The 20,171-nt window shown below is 38.6% G+C and overlaps 1 protein-coding gene across 1 annotated transcript; it reads left to right on the forward strand.

The window, feature by feature from the left end:
• Positions 1 to 4,181: 4,181 nt before the first annotated feature.
• On the forward strand, positions 4,182 to 19,897 carry Thumpd1 (THUMP domain 1 NAT10 acetyltransferase adaptor). The gene is made up of 4 exons (XM_020184180.2): positions 4,182 to 4,579; positions 5,973 to 6,144; positions 6,917 to 7,165; positions 15,631 to 19,897. The coding sequence occupies exons 1-4, from the start codon at positions 4,349 to 4,351 to the stop codon at positions 15,948 to 15,950; spliced, it is 972 nt and encodes a 323-aa protein (XP_020039769.2). The 5' UTR covers positions 4,182 to 4,348; the 3' UTR covers positions 15,951 to 19,897.
• Positions 19,898 to 20,171: the final 274 nt, after the last annotated feature.

The following is a 20,171-nucleotide window of genomic DNA, read 5'->3' on the forward strand; positions in this document are numbered from 1 at the left end:
ATTCTACCACATGGTTCATATTAAAAATACCTCACTTAGATTTTTTCCCTTATTTTATAATGTATCTTATAGATTTTTCCATGATAACACATGTAGACATAATATGGTGTCTATTTGGTACTAAGAAGCAGTTAGAAGTAGCTGGAAACACATCAAAGCAAACTGAGTCTTAACATTAACTTTTTTTGATAAAATTTTTACTCCCCAAACTTTCCAATTATCAGTAGCTATAACAAGACAGAAACAGCTAACATTTACTGAATATTTGCATATGTGATTGACATGAATTATTCAATATTTACAGTGACCTATAAGATATATATAATGGCTATTTCTATCTTACAAATAAAATGCATGAAGTTTAGAATAGTTAACTTGCCCAAGGTCACAGAACTAGCAAAATAGAGGACTCTGTTTTTAAACTTACTTATATTTACTTAAGTATATTCTTAATTCATTTGTCTCTGTCTCTGTGTTCACTGATAACACTGAATGCTGTTAGGCTGTTGTCTTCTCTCCAATCTCTTGTTTAAATTTAACTAATTCAAGGAGTACTCATGTAGGCCATTCTAATTTAGGCTTCACCTGTGTCAAAAAAGCCTGCAGTAATTTGCTTGAACATAATCTATATGTACTATGGAATTTGAACTTCTTATATTAGTGCTGTAGTCAAGACTAGTGTTATGTATTGGGTGAATATGCAGTCAATAGTATGATTTGAGTTGTTAATCAAAGTATGATCTCAGAGGATGATCTTGGAGTAATCAAAGAAGTATTACAAAATAATAAGATGATTAAATTTAAACATAATTTATCTAACCAATCTGAAAGGAATGGAAAGGAAGTATTCATTAAACACCAGGAAAAGTTTTAAGGAGAAAGACTTATGCCTGTATAGAGTATAAAATGGAGAAGAAAATTAGAAAGAGATTCATTCACTTTTGTTCTTAAGAACCTAGATTTACACAATGCCATGCTGGCCTTCAAGAAGCATACCTGTCAAAATGGGGACTCCAGCAATGATGGGATGAAACGAATTGGAAGTGGCTGGGGATCAGGACTTCAGGGTACCAAGCAGGGTTGAGTAGAGTGGCATGGAGGAAAATAGGGGCCAGGACAAATGTGTCTTCTCCAGGGACAGACCCAAGTATGCATGGGTTCAAAGGTAGATTTCAACTTGGGAGGTTAGGCTGTTGGTAAGATTTTTTTAAAAAATATAACTTGTGGGTTTGAAGAAAGTGTGAGACAAGTGTTGTTGGCTAAGTTGTATAGCCAGTGAAAGACTGGGCTTTCCTTCAATTAAATGTGAGGCAAGAATAAGTTGGCAGAGGTAAGGGATGCAGTGTTTTTATCTTATTTTCCTTTACACTACTTACTTTAAAAATTTATTTCCTTTCTAGCCTCCTTCCTTGAAGGATTAAATGTAGCTTTCAGTAAGTCACACACACACACACACACACACAATGTGCTGGTGGAGTAGCTCAAGGTGTAGGCTGAGTTCAAACCCCAGTACCGCAAAAAACAAAAAAAGAAAAAAAAAAGTTTGGGGCAGGAGGTGTGGCTCAAGTGGTAGAGCCCAAGCCTAGCAAGTTCAGGGCTCTGAATTCAATTCATACCACTGCAAAAAAAAAATTGACCAGCTTTCCCGAGATCGCCCTACACACAGGAGGTTGAACTCAGGGTCCTCAGCTATACCACTTAAGCCATGTTCACAGCCCTGTTTTGCTTTTTGTTTTTTGTTTGTTTTTGAGATTGGGTCTGGTTGGCCTGGAACTGCAATCCTTCTGTCCCTGCCTCAAGAGTGCGCCAACACTTCCAGCCTCCATGGTTTTTAATATGGCTCATTCTGGTAAAGGGGTATCCCTGACTTCCCTGGGTTCCTTGCACCTTGTATGTCCTGTTTTTCTTTATACTTCTGGAGTCCTGTCACAGGAGCACTAGTGGAAATTCCATTAAATCTATACATTTCAATATGAACAAAAATAAGTAGGGTGGTTTGGAAGCACAGAAGGATACCCAGCCCTTTATTGAATGGGATGACAAGTCAAAAAAATGCATTCCACAGCTCCCGCCTTGGGTCTCCCAATACAAGACAAGTTTCAATTATATGTCTATGAAAAGGGAGGACTGCCCTTGGGCATGGTGACTCAGCTCTGGGGCATCACTCCCCAGCCAGTAGGTTACTTAAGCAAAGAGTTAGATCAGGTAGCCAAGGGATGGCCAGGATGCCTCAGAGCAATGGCTGCAGTAAGCCTTCTAGGGCTTGAAGCTCAAAAACTTATCCTAAACCACCCCCTAACGGTTTATACCCCACACGACCTAGGGGGAATTTTAAACTCAATAGGAGAACTTTGGCTATCTGACAGCCGTCTACTTAAATATCAGGCCCAGCTTCTGGGAGGGACAGAAATAACTTTAAGGACCTGTCAGAGCCTAAATCCTGCATCCCTTCTACCAGAGGCAGAGGGAAATCCTGAACACTCATGTGAGGAGGTACTTATGGAAAATTATGCTGCCCAACCTGACTTAACTGATCAGCCCTTAAAAAACCCAGATCTAGAATTATACACTAATGGCAGTTCCTTTGTCAATAATGGTGTCAGACATGCAGGGTTTGCAGTTGTGACAGAATTTGGCACCCTCACATCAGGTCCTCTTCCTCCTAATACAAGTGCTCAATTGGCAGAATTAGTGGCCCTAACATAAGCCCTGAGACTGTCAAAAGAACAGAGAGTAAACATCTATACAGTTTCTAAGTATGCCTTCCTGATCCTGCATACTCATGCAGCCATTTGGAAGAAAAGAGAAATGCTAACTCCAACAGGAACAGCTTCCCATAGACATAAGAGAGGTTACTTTAATAGATTTAGGGATAACAGCATTAGTTGCAGCCCTTGTTGGAATCAGCTATGCGGTAATTGCCAATTATGTAACTGCAAAAAACCTAACCAAAGTGGTAGAGGACACCTCAGACCAGGTAGGCCTTGCCATTAAGGACATGCAAAGGTCTTTGTCCTCCCTTGCGTATACGGTAATGGACCACGCCTGGCCTGGCCCTAGATTTTCTTTTGGCCAAGCAAGAGGGGGTATGTGCCATTGCCAATACCTCCTGTTGCACATATATAAACACTTCAGGCATTGTAGAAGAACATGCAGATTACATTCTCCAACAGGCTAAGTGGCTCCGGGAGCAATCTCTTGAAACTCAGGTTTCTACTCAGGTATGGGAACAAATAAAATCCTGGCTCCCCTCCAGGACTTGGTTCCTACCCTTTTTGGGGCCTATAGTTGCCATTATTCTCTTGCTTGTGTTTGAACCTTGCATTTTAAACTTACTTGTCAAGTTTGTTTCTTCTCGCCTAGAATCCATCAAACTACAAATGCCTCTGGTGGAAATGAAAACGATCTTCTACCCTGGTCCCCTTGACAACCCCTCTCATGGTCAGCCCTGACGCTGCGGGCCCCTTCACCGCCTCCTGTCAGCAGGAAGCAGTTACTGAATAGACCTTGTCATCCCTATCCCAAACAGCAGTTAGGGTGACCATTGAGAGAGGGAATGAAGGACTGAAGGACAGACCTCAGGAGGTCAAGGAGACAATTCTCTTCCCTAGGAAACGCCTGTTTGCATTTGAAGGGCATCTCCTGCCATCAGGCAATGCAAATAGGCTATAAAACCCCACTCCCCACCCTGGCCCTCAGGATCATCGGTTTCCGGGTCCCCCTGCATTCTCCAATATAGTCTTTCTCTTCTCTTTTCTCCAACTAAATTCTCTACAAATAAAATCTTTCCGACCTCTGCTGTTAGAGTCTGTCTCTGCTTTCATTCTCAGAGCAGGCTCAAAAACCCTGAGCACCTGAAATTCCTGTGCGTGTCATCTGTGCACCACAATGACTCCTAAGACACACTGGCCTACTATAAGGGCAATAAAAGGTGTCTTCCTCTGCTTAATGTCTCCTGCCTCTGTACTTTGGCAATGACTAGCACATAGGTAGGTGCTCAATAAGTATTAACTGAATGAAACAATGAATATGAATGAGTAATGGACCCGATCTTTGTAAACACAGTTTATGCCGCGCTGAAATCCACAATCTGTTTACAGGCTGGCTCTACCTGCCAGCCTCTTTTCCAGGAAAACCCCGCCTCTGGGGAAAACAAGGGCCTGTCAATCCTCGCAAGGCAGAGCAGGGCCCCGCCCCTCTACGGATTTTGGAAGACCGGCTTTAGGACCTGGTGCAGCCCAGAAGGAGGTCTGGAGGTGGAATAGGAGAGGCCGCCGCACTTACCACGTCATCGGCACGCGCCAGCGGAGGTGAGGACCCCGAGAACCGTGGGGAAAATACACTGACCATGGCGTCCCCCGTCCAGGAGCCTCCTCAGCCTGTCAGCGGGAAGCGCAAAGGCAAAGCTCAGTACGTGCAGGCCAAGCGGGCTCGCCGTTGCGACGCCGGCGGGCCGCGGCAACTGGAGCCCGGGCTACAGGGCATTCTCATCACGTGTAATATGAACGAGCGCAAATGCGTGGAGGAAGCCTACAGCCTGCTCAATGAATACGGTGACGACATGTATGGGCCCGAAAAGGTACCGGTCTCGGGTTGGGCGCGCTGTCCTGTTAGGCTTTGAGGGTAGACCGACCAGAGTAAGGCCAGCTGACTTTATGCGCATGCGCGCTATGGACCGCGTGCTGTTGGGCTTTGCCTACGTTTCCGCCCCCTGGTGTGGCCTCTTGCAGAATCCTGATAGATGGTGCTGTGTTTGTGCTGGCATTTTGGATTTTTCTACCCATTATTAATCACGGTAGCTTCTATTTATTGATTGCCCTGTTCGGGCCAGGCCTTGTGCTTAAGAAGTTGTGAAGTTGACTGTAATAATGTTTTTGCCTTAGGCCACCGTTATCTCTGGAATAGTGGGTTTGGTACTAGGGCTAGTTACTTCCCAGCTGCTCATAAAAATACATTTTGAAAAGTAAAAAGTTTTGTCCCAGTACAATCACTGTCTTATTGTAGTTTGCAAATCATGATATTATTGGCTTGGAATCTGGACCAGTACACACAAGCACACTCCGAAAAATTAATGAAGAAGGATAGCACAGAGAGTCCATCATTTATTAGCTCAAAGACTTGGGCATGGACAAGTTACTTAATTTTTCTGAGGAAGATGAAAAAAGAATAGTGGTAATATTATGGAAGGTTGGCTAAAATGTTCATATACACAAATTATGTTCTGGTATTTTACAAAGCTCCTTAAGATGTGCAGAATTATTATTAGTGCCTGATTGGAAACCCCCACTGGTAGGTCAGAGAACAGGCCAACAGGTGTATACCTGTTGATACATTGAGTGAGTTTTTTTGTGTTTGAGACAGGGCTTGTTTTGTAGCCTAGACTAACCTCAAATTTGCAGTCCTCCTACCTCTGCCTCCTGAGTGTAGGGATTATAGGTGTGGGTTACCACAACCAGCTTGAGCAAGTTCTCTTTTTTTTGGATGGCACTGTGGTTTGAACTCAGAGCCTCATGATTGCTAGGCAGGCACTCTTACCACTTGAGCCACTCTGCCAGCCCTTAAGCAGGTTCTGGAATCCTGTCTGTGCCCTGTTCCTGAGCAGAACAGGAATAGGTTTTACATTCTGTTAAGTATTTGGTTCTTATTTCTCCAAAAGGAGAATATCATATGAGGCACAAAGATAGGTAGTGATGGTGTTAAGGTCCATGCTGACATGTTTCATCTGGTGAGCATATTTCTGTCTGTGCCAGCCTGTTAAAATGCTTCCTGAAAATATCTTGAAATTATGTATCATAATCTAAAGGAACTCATTTCTTGTTTACATTTTAGAGGGAGTTGTCTCAGTCTCATAATAAAAAACATTAATTGTCAATTTTGAGCCGTCCACCACTGGGGGTTTCCCATAAGTAGTTAATTATAGTGTTTGAACATGAGCTAGTGTGTCATTTCTGCTTATTGGTTTTATGTAACAGTTCATAGACAAGGATCAGCAGCCCTCTGGAAGTGAGGAAGATGACGATGTGGAGGCTGCCTTGAAGAAAGAAGTTGGTGACATTAAGGCTTCTACAGAGATGAGGCTAAGAAGATTCCAGTCAGTGGAGAGTGGAGCCAATAATGTAGTCTTCATTAGGACACTTGGGATAGGTGTGTCTGACTCATATTCCTAAAATCATTGATCCCCTAATATCTCCCTGTCTCAGAGAACACTGCCTACACATGGCTCCATTAATCACTTGATTGAAACCTCCCTACACTGTATTCGCAGTAGGAACTTTAGAATAGGGTTGTATATATAATATTGGCTTAGAAGTGGAAACCTGGCGTGTTACTTCTTTTGTATGTAACTTTGTGCTGAAAGGGACAGCTGCTAGTCAGCTCTGACTAGTAGTTGCCATTTGTGGGAATTTGGGCTAGATCTTTAGATTTTTCAAAAAGCTGGAAATCTGGAGAAGTTCTTTGACTTTTAAAGTGTGCTCAACTAGTTAAAAAATCTTAAAAACATTGAGCATCGTGCCAGATAGACTTGGATGTAGGCAGAATGCAGCCTGAGGACCACCATTTCGTGGTACTGAACTGCATAGTTCTGGATGGAGTTCTTCCCAGTACTGAGATCTAGAGTTCTGTATTCATTTGCTAATGGATAATTAAATCATTTTAAATGACAGGCAACTTTTTGTTTTTGTGAAAAAGTATATAGTGTTTAATATTTGTTACTCTGCATTGCTACTGTTACAGGAAAACCATATCCAGGGTATTGTGGTTGGCTAAATTAGGACATCAGAAAAAAGTTAACTTGGGTCTACATGAACAATTATTTTTAGCAAATGCAGTAATAGTGAGGAAAAGTTAAAAATTAGATACAGAGTAGGTACTGAAGAAATATTAGTTGGAAAAATTGTTCTGTGCTTTCTTTTAGAACCCGAGAAACTGGTGCATCATATTCTCCAGGATATGTACAAAACCAAGAAAAAGAAGACTCGAGTTATTCTACGGATGTTACCTATCTCGGGCACGTGCAAAGCTTTCTTAGAAGATATGAAAAAATATGCAGAAACATTTTTGGAACCCTGGTTTAAAGCTCCAAACAAAGGGACATTTCAGATAGTATACAAATCTCGAAATAATAGTCACATGAATAGAGAAGAAGTTATTAAAGAACTGGCAGGTATGTTTCTCTTAGTGATTTTAAATAGGTGTGCAATGGTTAACAAACTTGTTTTTAAGGATTTCTTTTTTAAAGATATAAGGCTTAAATGTTTTTCTTTGTAGAATGAGTACATGAAAGTATTAAACCTGATTTAAACATCTTAAATAGGAGGTTTTCTGGCAGTTAAAGTCATTTCCAAATTGAGATTGAATTTTCTCTGGGAATAACATATAGTTGTCTCTCTCTACCCTTGGGAGATAGGTACCAAGATTCCTTACAAATACCAGAATCTCAAGTTCCTTATGTAAAATGGTATAGCATTTGCATATAACTTACATGCATATCTTCCTTTGTACTTCTTTTTTTAAATAGGGTTCATTATGACATTTGCACATGGGCATCCAATGTATTTGGATCATGCTCACCCCACCATCATCCTCTGTTTTCCTTTTACTGCTCCTCCTGTGTCCCCCACCCCAATAGTTGCCCTTTTTGTTTCCTTTCCCTTGCTTTTGATCTAAATTCAGTATATGAGAGAAAGCATGCAATATTTGTCATTCTGAGTCTGGCATGTTTCATTTAACATGGTGGTCTACAATTTCATCTATTTTTCTACAAATGACATAATTTCATTCTTTATGGCTGAATAATATTCCACTGTATAAATACATCATGTTTTCTTTATTCATCTGTTGGTGGCCACCTAAGCTGATTCTGTAACTTGGCTATTGTGAATAGAGCTGTGATAAACATGAATGTGCAGGTATCTCTATTGTATGCTGACTTAAATTTCTTTGGGTATATGCCCAGGAGTGGCATAATAGGGTCATGTGGTAATTCTATTTTTAGTTTGTTTCTTTTTTCTTTCCTTTTTTTTTTTTTTTTTTTTTTTTTTGTTGGATGTCCTGGGATGTGAATTCAGGGGTCTCAGGCTTGCTAGGCAAGTACTCTACACTGGAGCTATGCCCCCCAACTCTATATTTAGTATTTTGAGGACCCTCATAATGATTCAATGATTCCCATAGTGGCTGCATTAATTTAATTAAATTAATTTCCATCTGCAGTGTTTGCAGGGTTCCATTTTCACCAGCATTTGTTACTTGTTTCCTTGATGATAACCATTCTGACTGGGGTGAGATAGGATCTCAGTGTCACTTCTGTTTGCATTTCCTTTATGGCTGAGGATGTTGAACATTTCTTCATGTATTTATTGGCCATTTTTACTTCTTTTGAGAACTCTGTTCAATTCATTTGTCCACTTATTAAATGGATTGCTTGTTCTTTTGGTGTTTTTTTTTTTTTTTTGTGGTACTGGGATTGGAACTTAGGGCCTAACGCTTGCTAGGCAGGTGTTCTACTACTTGAACTAAACTCCAGCCCATTTTTTGAGCTCTTTATATGTTACAGATATTAATCCCTTTTCAGATGAGTAACTGGCAAAGATTTTCTTCTATAGGCTTTCTCTTCACTCTGGTAATTGCTTCCTTTGATGTGTGTGAAGCTTTTTAGTTTGATGCAATCTCATTCCTCAGTTCTTGCTCTTATTTCCTTAGCTATTGGAGTCCACCTCAAAAAGTTTTTGCCTCTTCCTTTATCTTGAAGTATTTTCTCTAGTAATTTCAAAGTTTCAGTTCTTATATATTAAGGTCTTTGATCCATTTTGAATCAACTCTTCTTTTTCTTTTCTTTTTTTTTTTTTGGTAGTACTTGGGGTTGAACTCAGCGCCTTGAACTTGCTAGGCAGGTGTTCTACTTGACTCATGCCCCAAGCCTTGAATTGACTTTTCTACAGAGTGAGAGATAGGGATGTAGTTTCTGTTTTCTTCATGTGATTATTCATTTTGCCCAGCAGTGTTTTGTTGGAGAGGTTGTCTTTTCTCCAACATACGTTTTTGACTCTTTTGTCGAGAATCAGGTGGCTATAGCTGGGTGGGCTTATTTTTAGGTGCTCTTACATTATTCTGTTGGTTTATGTGTTTATTTTCAAGCCAGTTTCATGCTGTTTTTGTTACTATCTCTATGTAGTGTAATTTGAAGTTAGGTATTGTGGAACCTCTAGCATTGCTCTTTTTGCTCAGGATTGCTCTGGCTATTTGGGGTCTTCTGTGCTTCCATTTCTGTGAGAAATAATATTGGAATTTTTATGGGGATAGCATTGAATTGGTAGATTGCTTTTGGTAATGTAGCCATTTTTACAATATTCTGCTGACCCATGTACATCGTCTAGTGTCTTCATTTTTTTCTTCATTGTCTTGTAGTATCCATTGTAAAGTCTTTTACCTGGCTAGTTAAGTTTATTCCTAGCTATTTTATTGTTTTGAGGCTGTTGTGAATGGGATTATTTTCCTTATTTCTTTCTCAGCATGATCTTTATTGGTATATAGAAACCATGCTACCAATTTTTGTATTTGATTTTGTATTTTGGTATTTTGCCAAAAGTGTATAGCAGATTTAAGAGTGTTCTGTGGCGGATTTAGGGTCTGTTAAAAATAGTGATAATTTGGCTTCTTCTTTTCCTCTTTTGTATCCTTTTTATTTCCTTTTCTTGCCTGGTTGCTCTGGCTAAAAATTCAAGCAGTATATTGAATAAAAGTGGAGAGAATGGAAACCCTTGTCTGGTTTGTGGCTTTACAAGAAATGCTTTCAGTTTTTCCCTATTTAGTACAATGTTGTTTATAGGTTTGTTATTTACAGCCTTTATAGTGTTAGGATGCACCTTCTATTCCTAGTTTCTTCTGGGTCTTTATGAAGGGAGGTGGAATTTTCTCAAAGGCTTTTCTAGTAGCATTCTTTTCCTTTCTATTTAATGGAAGGATTTAGGAGGAGCATTGGTCTGGTAGAATTCAGCAATGAATCCATCCTGTCCTGGGGTTCTTTTTTTTGGGGATACTCTTGGTTGTGCTTCAGTTTTATTACTTATTATAAATGTGTTTAAGTTGTTTGTATCCTCTTGGTTCAATTTTGGTAGATCATACATGTCTAGAAATTTATCCATTTCATCTAGACTTTTTCCAGTTTATTGGAGTGTAAGTTTTTAAAACATTCCCAAACAATCTTCTCCATATCAATGTTATCTGTTGTAATATTCCTTTTTCATCTCTAATTTTATTAATTTAGATTTTCTCTCTTTTGGTTAGTTTGGCTAAGGGTTTCTCAATCTTGTCTCAAAGTACCAACTCATTGTTACATTTATTCTTTTAGTCTACAATTCATTAATTTCTGTATGATCTTTATTATTTCTTTTACTGATTTTGGGTTTGTTTTGTTTCTTTTTTCTGCAACCATTAGATGCATCAGTAGTTATTTATTTGAGATCTCTATGATTTTTTTAAATGTGGGCACTCATGGATATAAACTTAGAATTGCTTATGCTGCATCCCATAGGTTAGCTATGTTGTATTTTCATTTTCATTTGATTTTAAGAATTTTAAGATTTCTTCCCTCATTTCTTCAGTGACCCCTCTGATCATTCAGAATGTACTGTTCAGTCTTCATTTGTTGGTATAGTTTCTGTAGTTTGTCTTGCTGTTGATATGTAATTTTGCTCCATTATAATCTAATAAGATAGAAGAAATTATTTTACTTTTCTTGTATTTGTTAAGACTTGTTTTATGGTCTAAAATGTGATCTATTTTGAGAATGTTTCAGAATGGGTATTCAGTAGCTGTTTGATACATTATTCTGTGGAGAACTGTTGAGTCCATTTGCTCTATGGTATAGTATAACTAAGTTTCTTGGTTGATTTTTTTCTTTTTTGTCTAGATGATCTATTTGTTAATGAGAGTGGCTGTTGAAGTCACTCATGATTACTGTATCTGGACCTGTTTTTTCCTTTATGTGGTAATAGTGTTTGACTTATGAAATTTGGTGTACCAAAATTATGTGAGTATAAATTTACTACTGTTATATCTTCTTGGTGGATTATTCCCTTTATTAATATATAGTGACCTTGTTTATCTCTTCTGACTAATTTTAGCTTAAAGTCTACTTTGTCACATAACGAGTATAGTAACTCCTGCTTACTTTTCCATTTGGTTGGTATATCATTTTCTATCCTTTCACTTTCAGTCTTTGTTTTTTGCCAGTGAGGCACATCTTTTGCAGACAATAGTTATATCTTATTTTTTCGGCCAGTTAGCCAGTCTGTCTTTTAATTGGAGAGGTAAGACCATTTGTATTTAGGGTTATTATTGAGAGGTATTTTGTTGGCCTTTTTTTCTTGTTGATCCAAGTGCTATTTGTTCTTTTCCCTTGTTCATCTTAGGAGTTTACTGATTTATTGAGTTGAGCATATTTGATTCTTTCTTCCCATTTGTTTATTCCTCTCATGAATTTATTCTTTCCTTAGCTCTCATGTTTGTGACTGCCTTTCTTTTCTTTGTGTACAATTCCTTTAAACTTCTTCTGTAATACTGGCTTAGTGGTCATGAATTCAATTTGTGCTTATTTCAAAATGTCTTTATTCCTCCCTTATAAAGGATAACTTTGCTGGATATAGTAATCTTGGTTGGCAGGTATTTACTTTCAAGAGCTTGAAATGTATCATTCTATGTGTTCCTGACTTTCAGGGTTTCTGCTGTATTTCTTCTGGGTTTGCCATTGTAGGATAGTTGGTGTTTTCCTCTTGCAGCTTTCAATACTTTTTAATTAGTTCTGTAGTCTTGGCAATTTAATTATAATGTGAGTGATGTGGAGAGGTTATTTGCTGGTTACATCTATTTGGGGTTCTAAATGTATCCTGTACCTGGATGTTCTGTCATTCCCTAGATTTGAGAAATTTTCTGCTATTATTTCCTTGAACAGGCTTTGTATGCCATTGATTTGTTTCTTGGCTGCTGCTTCTACCCATGGATTCATCCCCTCCAATATTCATTGTACAAGGGGATATTTGTTGTGCCAATTCAGAATAGCCTTACCAATGTACAATGACACCATCTTCCCCCAATCCCCTTCCCACCCCACTTAAAGCAATTGCAGGAGGGTTCATCATTCTATTTCATATATGTTTATGAAGTCCATCAACCATATTCCCTCACCTTTATCTCTTCATTTACCCTTCCTTCTCTCACAAGTACGCCTCCTCCTACCCCATTGTATTTTACAGTCCTGTCTTCCATTTTTAACTCCAAAGTCAATGTTCAAAGGGATTTCTCAATGTATCTGAGCTGTGAATATACTTTACTTTGGTTAATTCAACCCTCTATTACTTTCTTTTACCCCCTCCCTCCCACCATCCACTATTCAAAATAGCTTTCAGTACATATCGATGCATGGATACTTAAGTTTGTTCTTTTGATCATGTCCCAGAGTTCTTGAAGGTTATGGTCATGCTTGATTATGTTTTTCTTTATTACTTTCTAAATGTAATATTTACCTAACTTTGTCTTTAATACTTGATAGTCTTTCTTTTCTGTTTGATCTGGTTTATTCATGCTGCTTTCCATTATCTATTTTTATTTGATTCATTGTTTTCATTTCCACCATTTTTGTTTTTATCTTTATTTTTCAGGATCTCAATTTCCTTGCTGAATCTTTTATTCATGTTGCCATCTTTTTCTTCCATTGACTTATTTCATTCATCTGTTTGAATCTCCTGAGATCATTGATCCTTTTTAAAAGTAAACTTTTGTATTCTCTGTTAGGCATTTTCAGTCATTTCTTTACCTTAGGATTCTGTTATTGAGGAGTTACTGGAGTATTGGGAGAGGTTATGTTGCTTTGCTTTTCCATATTTCTTGTGTTTCTAGATTGTGATTTGCATGTCTGTTGGGATGGATGTCTCTCGTGGTTTTATTCAAGTATTTTTCTTAAGGACTCAATCCCCAGTACCTTTAAGAGAGGGGAAAATAAACTATTGTAATAGCAACAACATTGTTCAGGCTGGTGCTATATGCACCCTGGATCTGGCTGGTCTAGGGTCACTTGTCAGCTTCAGGGCTTCATTCACTTAAGAAGTTTCCTCTCTTTTTGTATCCAGAGCCACTACTGTCCCCAATGTACTTTGCATCCTGTGGGCTGAACATCCTCTCTCTTGCTGAAAACCCCCCAGTTTGTATATCATGCAGCAGCAAATGTCAAAGCCTAGGACTGTACCCCAAGTGCATGGGAGAGTAGGGGGAGCAGACAGAGCCTTGAGATCTGCACTGGATGGAGAGAACCGAGGAAACCTCAGTCTGGGGATCTCAGAGCTGTTAGATATTGCCCAACAGTAACTCATTCTGTGGGAAGGAGAAGGTTAGGAAAATAGAGTGATCACTGGGCCTTGATTCAGAGCGCTCAGTTCCACCTAGCCCAAACTGCTCTCTGATGGCTAAGGGGATGGTGTCGGAGCTTGTACTTTGGTGATCCACTGCGATTGGGCTTGCTTCTCTCCACAAAGGGCTGAGCCATCAGTCACCATATGGCCAGAGCTCTCTGCTGCTTAAACTTAGTGGCACCTGACCATCCCTCTTCCTACAATTGCCTCATTACTGTGTCCCACTCAAACACTGTGGGAAGGTGTCCCCAGGCTCCCTGAGTTGGCAATTGTTCCTTGTTTCTCAAATAGGCCCCCTTTCAAGATGGCACTCAGTAGCCAGATGCTGAGCCAGGTGCTCAGGCCTGTAATCCTAGCTACTCAGGAGACAAGGATCAGGAGGATCACGGTTCGAAGCCACCTCAAGCAAATAGTTTGTGAGACCCTATCTCGAAAAAAACCCATTACAAAAAAATGGATTGTGTTGTGGCTCAAGGGGTAGGCCCTGAGTTCAAGCCCCATTGCTGTAAACAACAACAACAAAACAATTAAAAATAAATAAATAAAAGATGGCACCCAACAGCAATAGCTCTCCAAGATATGGGGAGTGGTGGATTTCCTTTCCAATGCTAGCTTGCAGGAGGAGTCACTGTTTCACTAGATCTCCAAACTGGATTTAAGGCTTGTGAGAACTGTGGGCTTATCCTTTGTTTAGGTCTGCCATTCTGTTTCACCAGGGCCACTTGGCTTACCTTGTTAGCGGTTGGTGGCTTTGGCTTCCTCTCCCTACTGGCGAGCAGGTGTTGAGCTGTGGACTCTTTCCTGCTTTTCTTTGTATAGCCTGTTTATTTGTGGCTTCTCAGCTATCCTGTCACCTCTTTTGTGATTCCCAGTGCTCTTTCTCTCTTTGAAATATAGTTTGTTCCTTTACCTAGACTCTTCTCATTTACAGAGTTGCAGGGAGGAAGCTTCTATTCTTTAATTTTATTTATTTTTATTGTGCTGGGTGAGGATACATTGTGGCATTTACAAAAGTTCTTACAGTATATCAAATGTATCATACTTGAATTTACCCCCTTCACCTTTCTCTTTTATTCCCCCCTTCCCCCTGGAAGCTTCTATTCTGCATCTTCAGAAGACTCCTGTGTACTTACTTATTAGTTTTAAAATTATTATATGTATATTTCTTGATAGTACTAGGATTTGAACTCAGGACTTCATGCTTGCTAAGCAGAGGCTCTATTGCCATGCCTCCAGCCCTTTTTTCTCTGGTTATTTTGGAGATGGGGGTCTTGCTTTATTTGCCCAAGATGGCCTGGATGAGCTTTTATGCTTCCTGCAGTAGCTGGGAAGACAGATGTGCACTACTATGCCCCTTTTTTTTTTCTTTTTTTTGTTGAGATGGGTGTCTTACGAGCTTTTTTTTTCCTGGGCTACCCTGAAACTATGATCCAGCTTTCCATGTAGCTTGGGATAATCACGGGTATGCACTGGTACTCCCAGTTAGTGGTTGAGATGGGGTCTCAGGAACCATTTGCTTTGGCTGGCCTCAAACTGCAGTCCTCCCAATCTTAGCCTCCCAGCTAACTAGGATTACAGGTGTGAGCCACTGATGCCCAGCTATTTAAAAAATTTTTTTGGTGGTGCTGGGATTTAAACTCAAGGCCTTGAGCTTGCTAGACAGGCACTGTGCCACTTGAGCCATTCCCCTAGACTGCCTGTGTACTTTAAATCACTCCTGGATTACTTAGTATTTCTAGTACTATATAAAGACTGTTTAGTTGTTATATATATATATATATATATATATATATATATATATATATTGCTTAGGTAATAATACAATATAATGTATTGTTTAAGAAATAAAGATCTATATGTATTCAGTACAGATGCAATTTTCTTTTCCAAATAATTTTGATCCAAGATTGGTTGCACTTGTGTATGCGTGACCTGTGGATGCGGAGGGCCAACTGTACTCATGTATTGAAAGTATTCAGGGAAGTGGTGGCAGAGAGGCTCAAGTGGTAGAGTGCCTGCCTAGCAAGCGTGAGGCCCTGAGTTCAAACCCCAATACCACCAAAAAAAAAAAGTATTCAGGGAATTTATTTGAAGTCCATATTGATGACTGAATTGGTACATATCTTGTTTTAACAAATTCCAAATAGAAAGGGATGAAAAGCTTTTTATATCTGTGAAGCTTAATGAAATCCTCCTCAGCCTAAGTATTTCCCTGTTTTTGTTACAGGAATAGTGGGCAGCCTCAATTCAGAAAATAAAGTAGATCTCACCAATCCACAGTACACGGTGGTAGTAGAAATCATCAAAGCTGTCTGCTGCTTGAGTGTTGTGAAAGATTACATGCTGTTCAGAAAATACAATCTCCAGGAGGTGGTGAAGAGTGCTAAAGATCCATCACAACTTCATCCAAAGCTGGGAAATGGGAAAGAAGCAAAATTGGAACCTGATGACAAATTAAATCAAAATGATTCAGGGGAAGGAAATAAGAACCAGCAAGTGGTACCAGAGAATATTAAGGAGCTAGGGGCAGTCAAAAACAACATCTGAGGCACAGGTTGAAAATGAGGAAAGAGTTAAAACTGAACTTGTAAGTCATATCTCAGAAGGATCCAAGTCAAATGAAAATGATCTCTCATAGTTGTTCATTTTGTGTTGGATATGGGTTTCTCAACAGGGGTTCCATGAGATGGTACTGGGGTTCCATGTAAAATTGTGAGTTAAAATATTCTAACTTTTGTGTGCTGCATAAAACTGATCTTTCAACACTGAATAATGATCCTTCATCCCTGTTAACCGTTTCCTTAGCGTATGGTGATCACACACAGGGAAGTGTGGTAGGATAATGATGTTGACCTCTCTCTGCTTATTACCTCCCCCAGCCTTCCCTTGTGCTCTGCCAACTAACTTTCTTATGGGAATGAACAGTATCTGAGAAGTAGGAAATTAGAGGGAAGTTTTCACGCTAAGGAAAATGTTTTCATGTGCTATAACTCAGCTGTCCCTGCAATGTTTATTGTAAACATTGCAAATCTGGATTGTGTAGGTTAGAACTGAACTATTTTGTGATGGTTTTGTACTTTTTCTGTTTTCATGTTATTATATCTGTTTGTATATTTTACTAATACTTGTTTGTTATGACTAAATCTGATGGTCCATTGCTGCGATTTTTGAAGGCATGTGTAAGATAGAAGAGGACTATTATAGGCATAGACCTACTGATATTTCTGATAAGGTTAGTGGTAAAGAATCAAAATCTTCTGAATTATTTCCATATACTAGTATAGCAGGAGGAATAAGGAAATTCTCTTTACAAGGGTTTCAAGGATTTATTGTATGAATTAATAATTCAAGCTATCCTATTCCAATTGTGCATTGTCTGGCATGCAATTTGTAGATCTAGCAGTTGCTGTAGCAATCGTAACTAAATCACAATTATTTGCAAAGGATCTTGATTAAGTGGTTTTTGGAATATCAAAATAGAGAAAAGCTTTTGTTCAAAAAATCACACTCAGTGAAAAGGTTTAGGAAGCAAATTTAGAACTTAGAAAAGAAAAAATTTGGTGAAAATTGAATACCAACATTAAAATACTGAGTAAGTACAAGAAATTGAAACAACCTCACTGTCAGTTTCATAAGTCGATTTATAGGTGATATGTCATATGATGCTAAAGAGGTTTTGTATAGTCAACTCAGCCTCCCTACTTGGGTTTGAGTTTACAAAATATTTGTCATGTTGTTGTGCTTATAAGATTTGTAAATGATGATGAAGTTAAAGTAAAAAACTGTCTGCTGCTAGGAGTCTCCCAAAAGAATTTTTTTTGAGACCGGGTCTCATTATATGTAGCCCAGGAAGGCCTATAACACTCAATTCTCCTGTTTCAGCCTCCTGAGTTGCAGGGATTATAAATGTGTGCACCACAAAATCAGCAGCACCAATATATATTTAATGCTGTGTCTTCATACTTAAAAAACCAAAGTGTACTGTCATGGAGTGCTATCATCTATACTGTTGGGGCTCTGTCAGTAGTCAGCTGCAAGACAGTTTTGTGTTATTTAAAAAAAAATTCTGATATTTACTTTCTTCACAGGAATGCTGATATCACAAATTTGGAGGTGAAATGCAGATAGTCTCTGCTGGGTGTGGTGGTGTATATTTTTAATCCCACCTACTCAGGAAGAGGCAGGAGAGTCATGAGTTCAAAGCTAGCCTGGGCAAAAGTAGCAAGACTCTATCTCAAAAATAAAATTTTTAGAAAAGTAGGGAGGAATGGGGCTGTAGTTCCTGAGGCTCTGAGTTCAGTCCCCAGTGCTACCAACCTCCCCCTAAAAATAAACAGAAAATATGCAGAAAGTTCTCAATAATGCTACAAAATGGGTAACTTTAAAGACTCATGTATGCGAGAGTGTTAAAAAAAAATGAACAAACTGTAAACTAAAACCTGGAACAAGAGCATGTAAATCTCCTGCTGCATACAGAGACCTAGTAGCTTGTCAAGAAAAGTTCTCAACAGGGCATTTGACTGGAGACATGAATTTCCAGGATACTTACAAGAATATAGTAGTGCAGATCTTGCTGAGTGCTATAAAATGAAGAGAAATGTTTATAGAAAGTTGCCTGTGTAGCAGAAATTTCCATTGCATATGTAGATGAGCAAGTTTCTAAAATAACGATGGGTACGGAGGCACATCCTAGCACTTGGGAACATGGAAGCAGGAGGAATGAGAGATTGAGGCCAACCTGGTCTACCAAGTGAAGCCCTGTCTCCAGAAAGAAAAAAGGAAAAAAAAAATAATAAGAGTTGTAGATTTTAGAAGGAAACTGACACAAGTCCTTTTAAGAGTTGCCAAAGAACTCTTGTCCTTTTCTAAGTAAGGTTGCGGTTTCTGCAGCAACTTGAGAATGAGGAGACAAATGTCTCAAGTCTTAGGCAAACCCAGGAAAAAAATGCAAAACCAAATTTAGTAGCATTTTCCTCTTTTCCTACTGTGAAGGAAGAGACTCTAGTCTTGACGGTTCTGGATTTCTGTGAAATATAGAGTATCCTTCACTTAGTGCTCACACTAATACTATGAGGGTTCCTTGCTATAGCTCCCTGAATTTGAAACTGCTTTCAAGGGTTCCTTCCAGGTAAAGTAATAAAAATGGCTGGAAGAAACCAATGAGCATTGCAAAATAAACTGTCTAAGTTGAGACTGTTAAAGGGCTGTAAAATTAGTTTGGAAGCTGGATTTATTCTTAAATTTTAAAAAAAGTTAGAAAGTAGTATAAACATGAAGGTTTCCTGCACAAGTGGCTGTGTTTGTTTAATGGCTAGTGAACACAGGAATATATTTCTATTCATAGTCAGGGGCTCTGCTTGCTAAACAAGACTAGAAGGATTTGGGAGGGGCAAAGAGGGTAGGCAAGACCTTGCTGATGTAGATGGGGCTGAAATTTCCTTAGATGTCTTACATATTAACTCTTAAGGAGATTGCAGTCATCTTAAAGTGTAAGAGTACATCATTTGATGTTGCAGAGAGGAGAGGATGTTGGTGTCTTCTTCATCAGATTTGCTCTAAGACAAAGGTGCTTTTATTTTGATTGTGGAAGATAAAAGGACTCTGGGAATACATGGGCTATATGCCTACAGAATGTGAAACTCTGTGGAACTAACTGGTTCTGTTTGCTTTGTGAAGCTGCTACTCTACAGGTTTTATTGTTTATTTACTTTCTTGGTGGTACTGGGGATTGAACTCAGGCCCTTATACTTACTAGGTAAATGTCTACCACTTAAGCCATGCCTCCAGCCCTTTTTGCTTTTAGTTGTTTTTCAGACAGGGTCTTGTACTTTCTTCCTAGGTTAGCCTTGAACCACAATCCTCCAACCTATGCCTCCCATGTAGCTGGGATTGCAGAAATGTACCACCAGTCCTGACTTATTCTTTGAGATAGGGTCTCACTAACTTTTTACCCTAGGCTGGCATCAACCTGCAATTCTATCTCTGCTTCCCAAGTAGTACAGATTTTGATTTTATAGTTTGCTTTTCATTGCATTGTATTTATTTATATTTGGTAAAAATGAGTGTGACACAGACTATTCTTTGCCAACTATATAATGTCTGTGTTGTAATCCAAATTCATTCATTGAAAGATTTACTTTCAGATACGTCAACTATTTATTTTCACTGACATTTTATCTTTTTTTTTAAAAAAAACAAATGATGATATCCTGAGGTAGGAATTAAGTGCTCTTTTCCTTTTAGTTTTTTTTTTTAATTTAAAAAAAGCTATGACAGTTAAAAAAACAAAACACCTCCATTGTTATGAGTTATTGAACTTGTTTTGCTGTATAAAGGAAAAGAGTTGAACTTGATACTTTAAAACATGTTTATACAGTTAAACACATTTTCAATTGCTATTTTTACTTGTATTTTGCTTTTGGTACAGCCAAATATTCAGCTTGTTTTCGTAATTCCTGATGTTTTTAAAAATCAAAATAAATTCGTTCTGTTAAGATTGGTGTTCTGTACTTTTTCTGCCTCTTAGTAAATCTTTATAGTGTATGGGTCATAAAAATGTCTACATGTCAAATTGCATGGCAAAAATTATGTGCATGGTCTTAAAAAATAATTCTAAATAATCAAAGATTCAGATATTTTATAGAATTTGCTCTAAAATGAGGTATAACAGTAAAGTACTTAGTTTTAATACATTTACCTATTGGCCTTTGAATTATTTATATTTTAACATTAGTGTTTTAATCTACCTAAAGTATTGATCTCTTAAAA

This window comes from Castor canadensis, chromosome 17 (assembly GCF_047511655.1).
Source record: "Castor canadensis chromosome 17, mCasCan1.hap1v2, whole genome shotgun sequence".
NCBI classification, from domain to species: domain Eukaryota; kingdom Metazoa; phylum Chordata; class Mammalia; order Rodentia; family Castoridae; genus Castor; species Castor canadensis.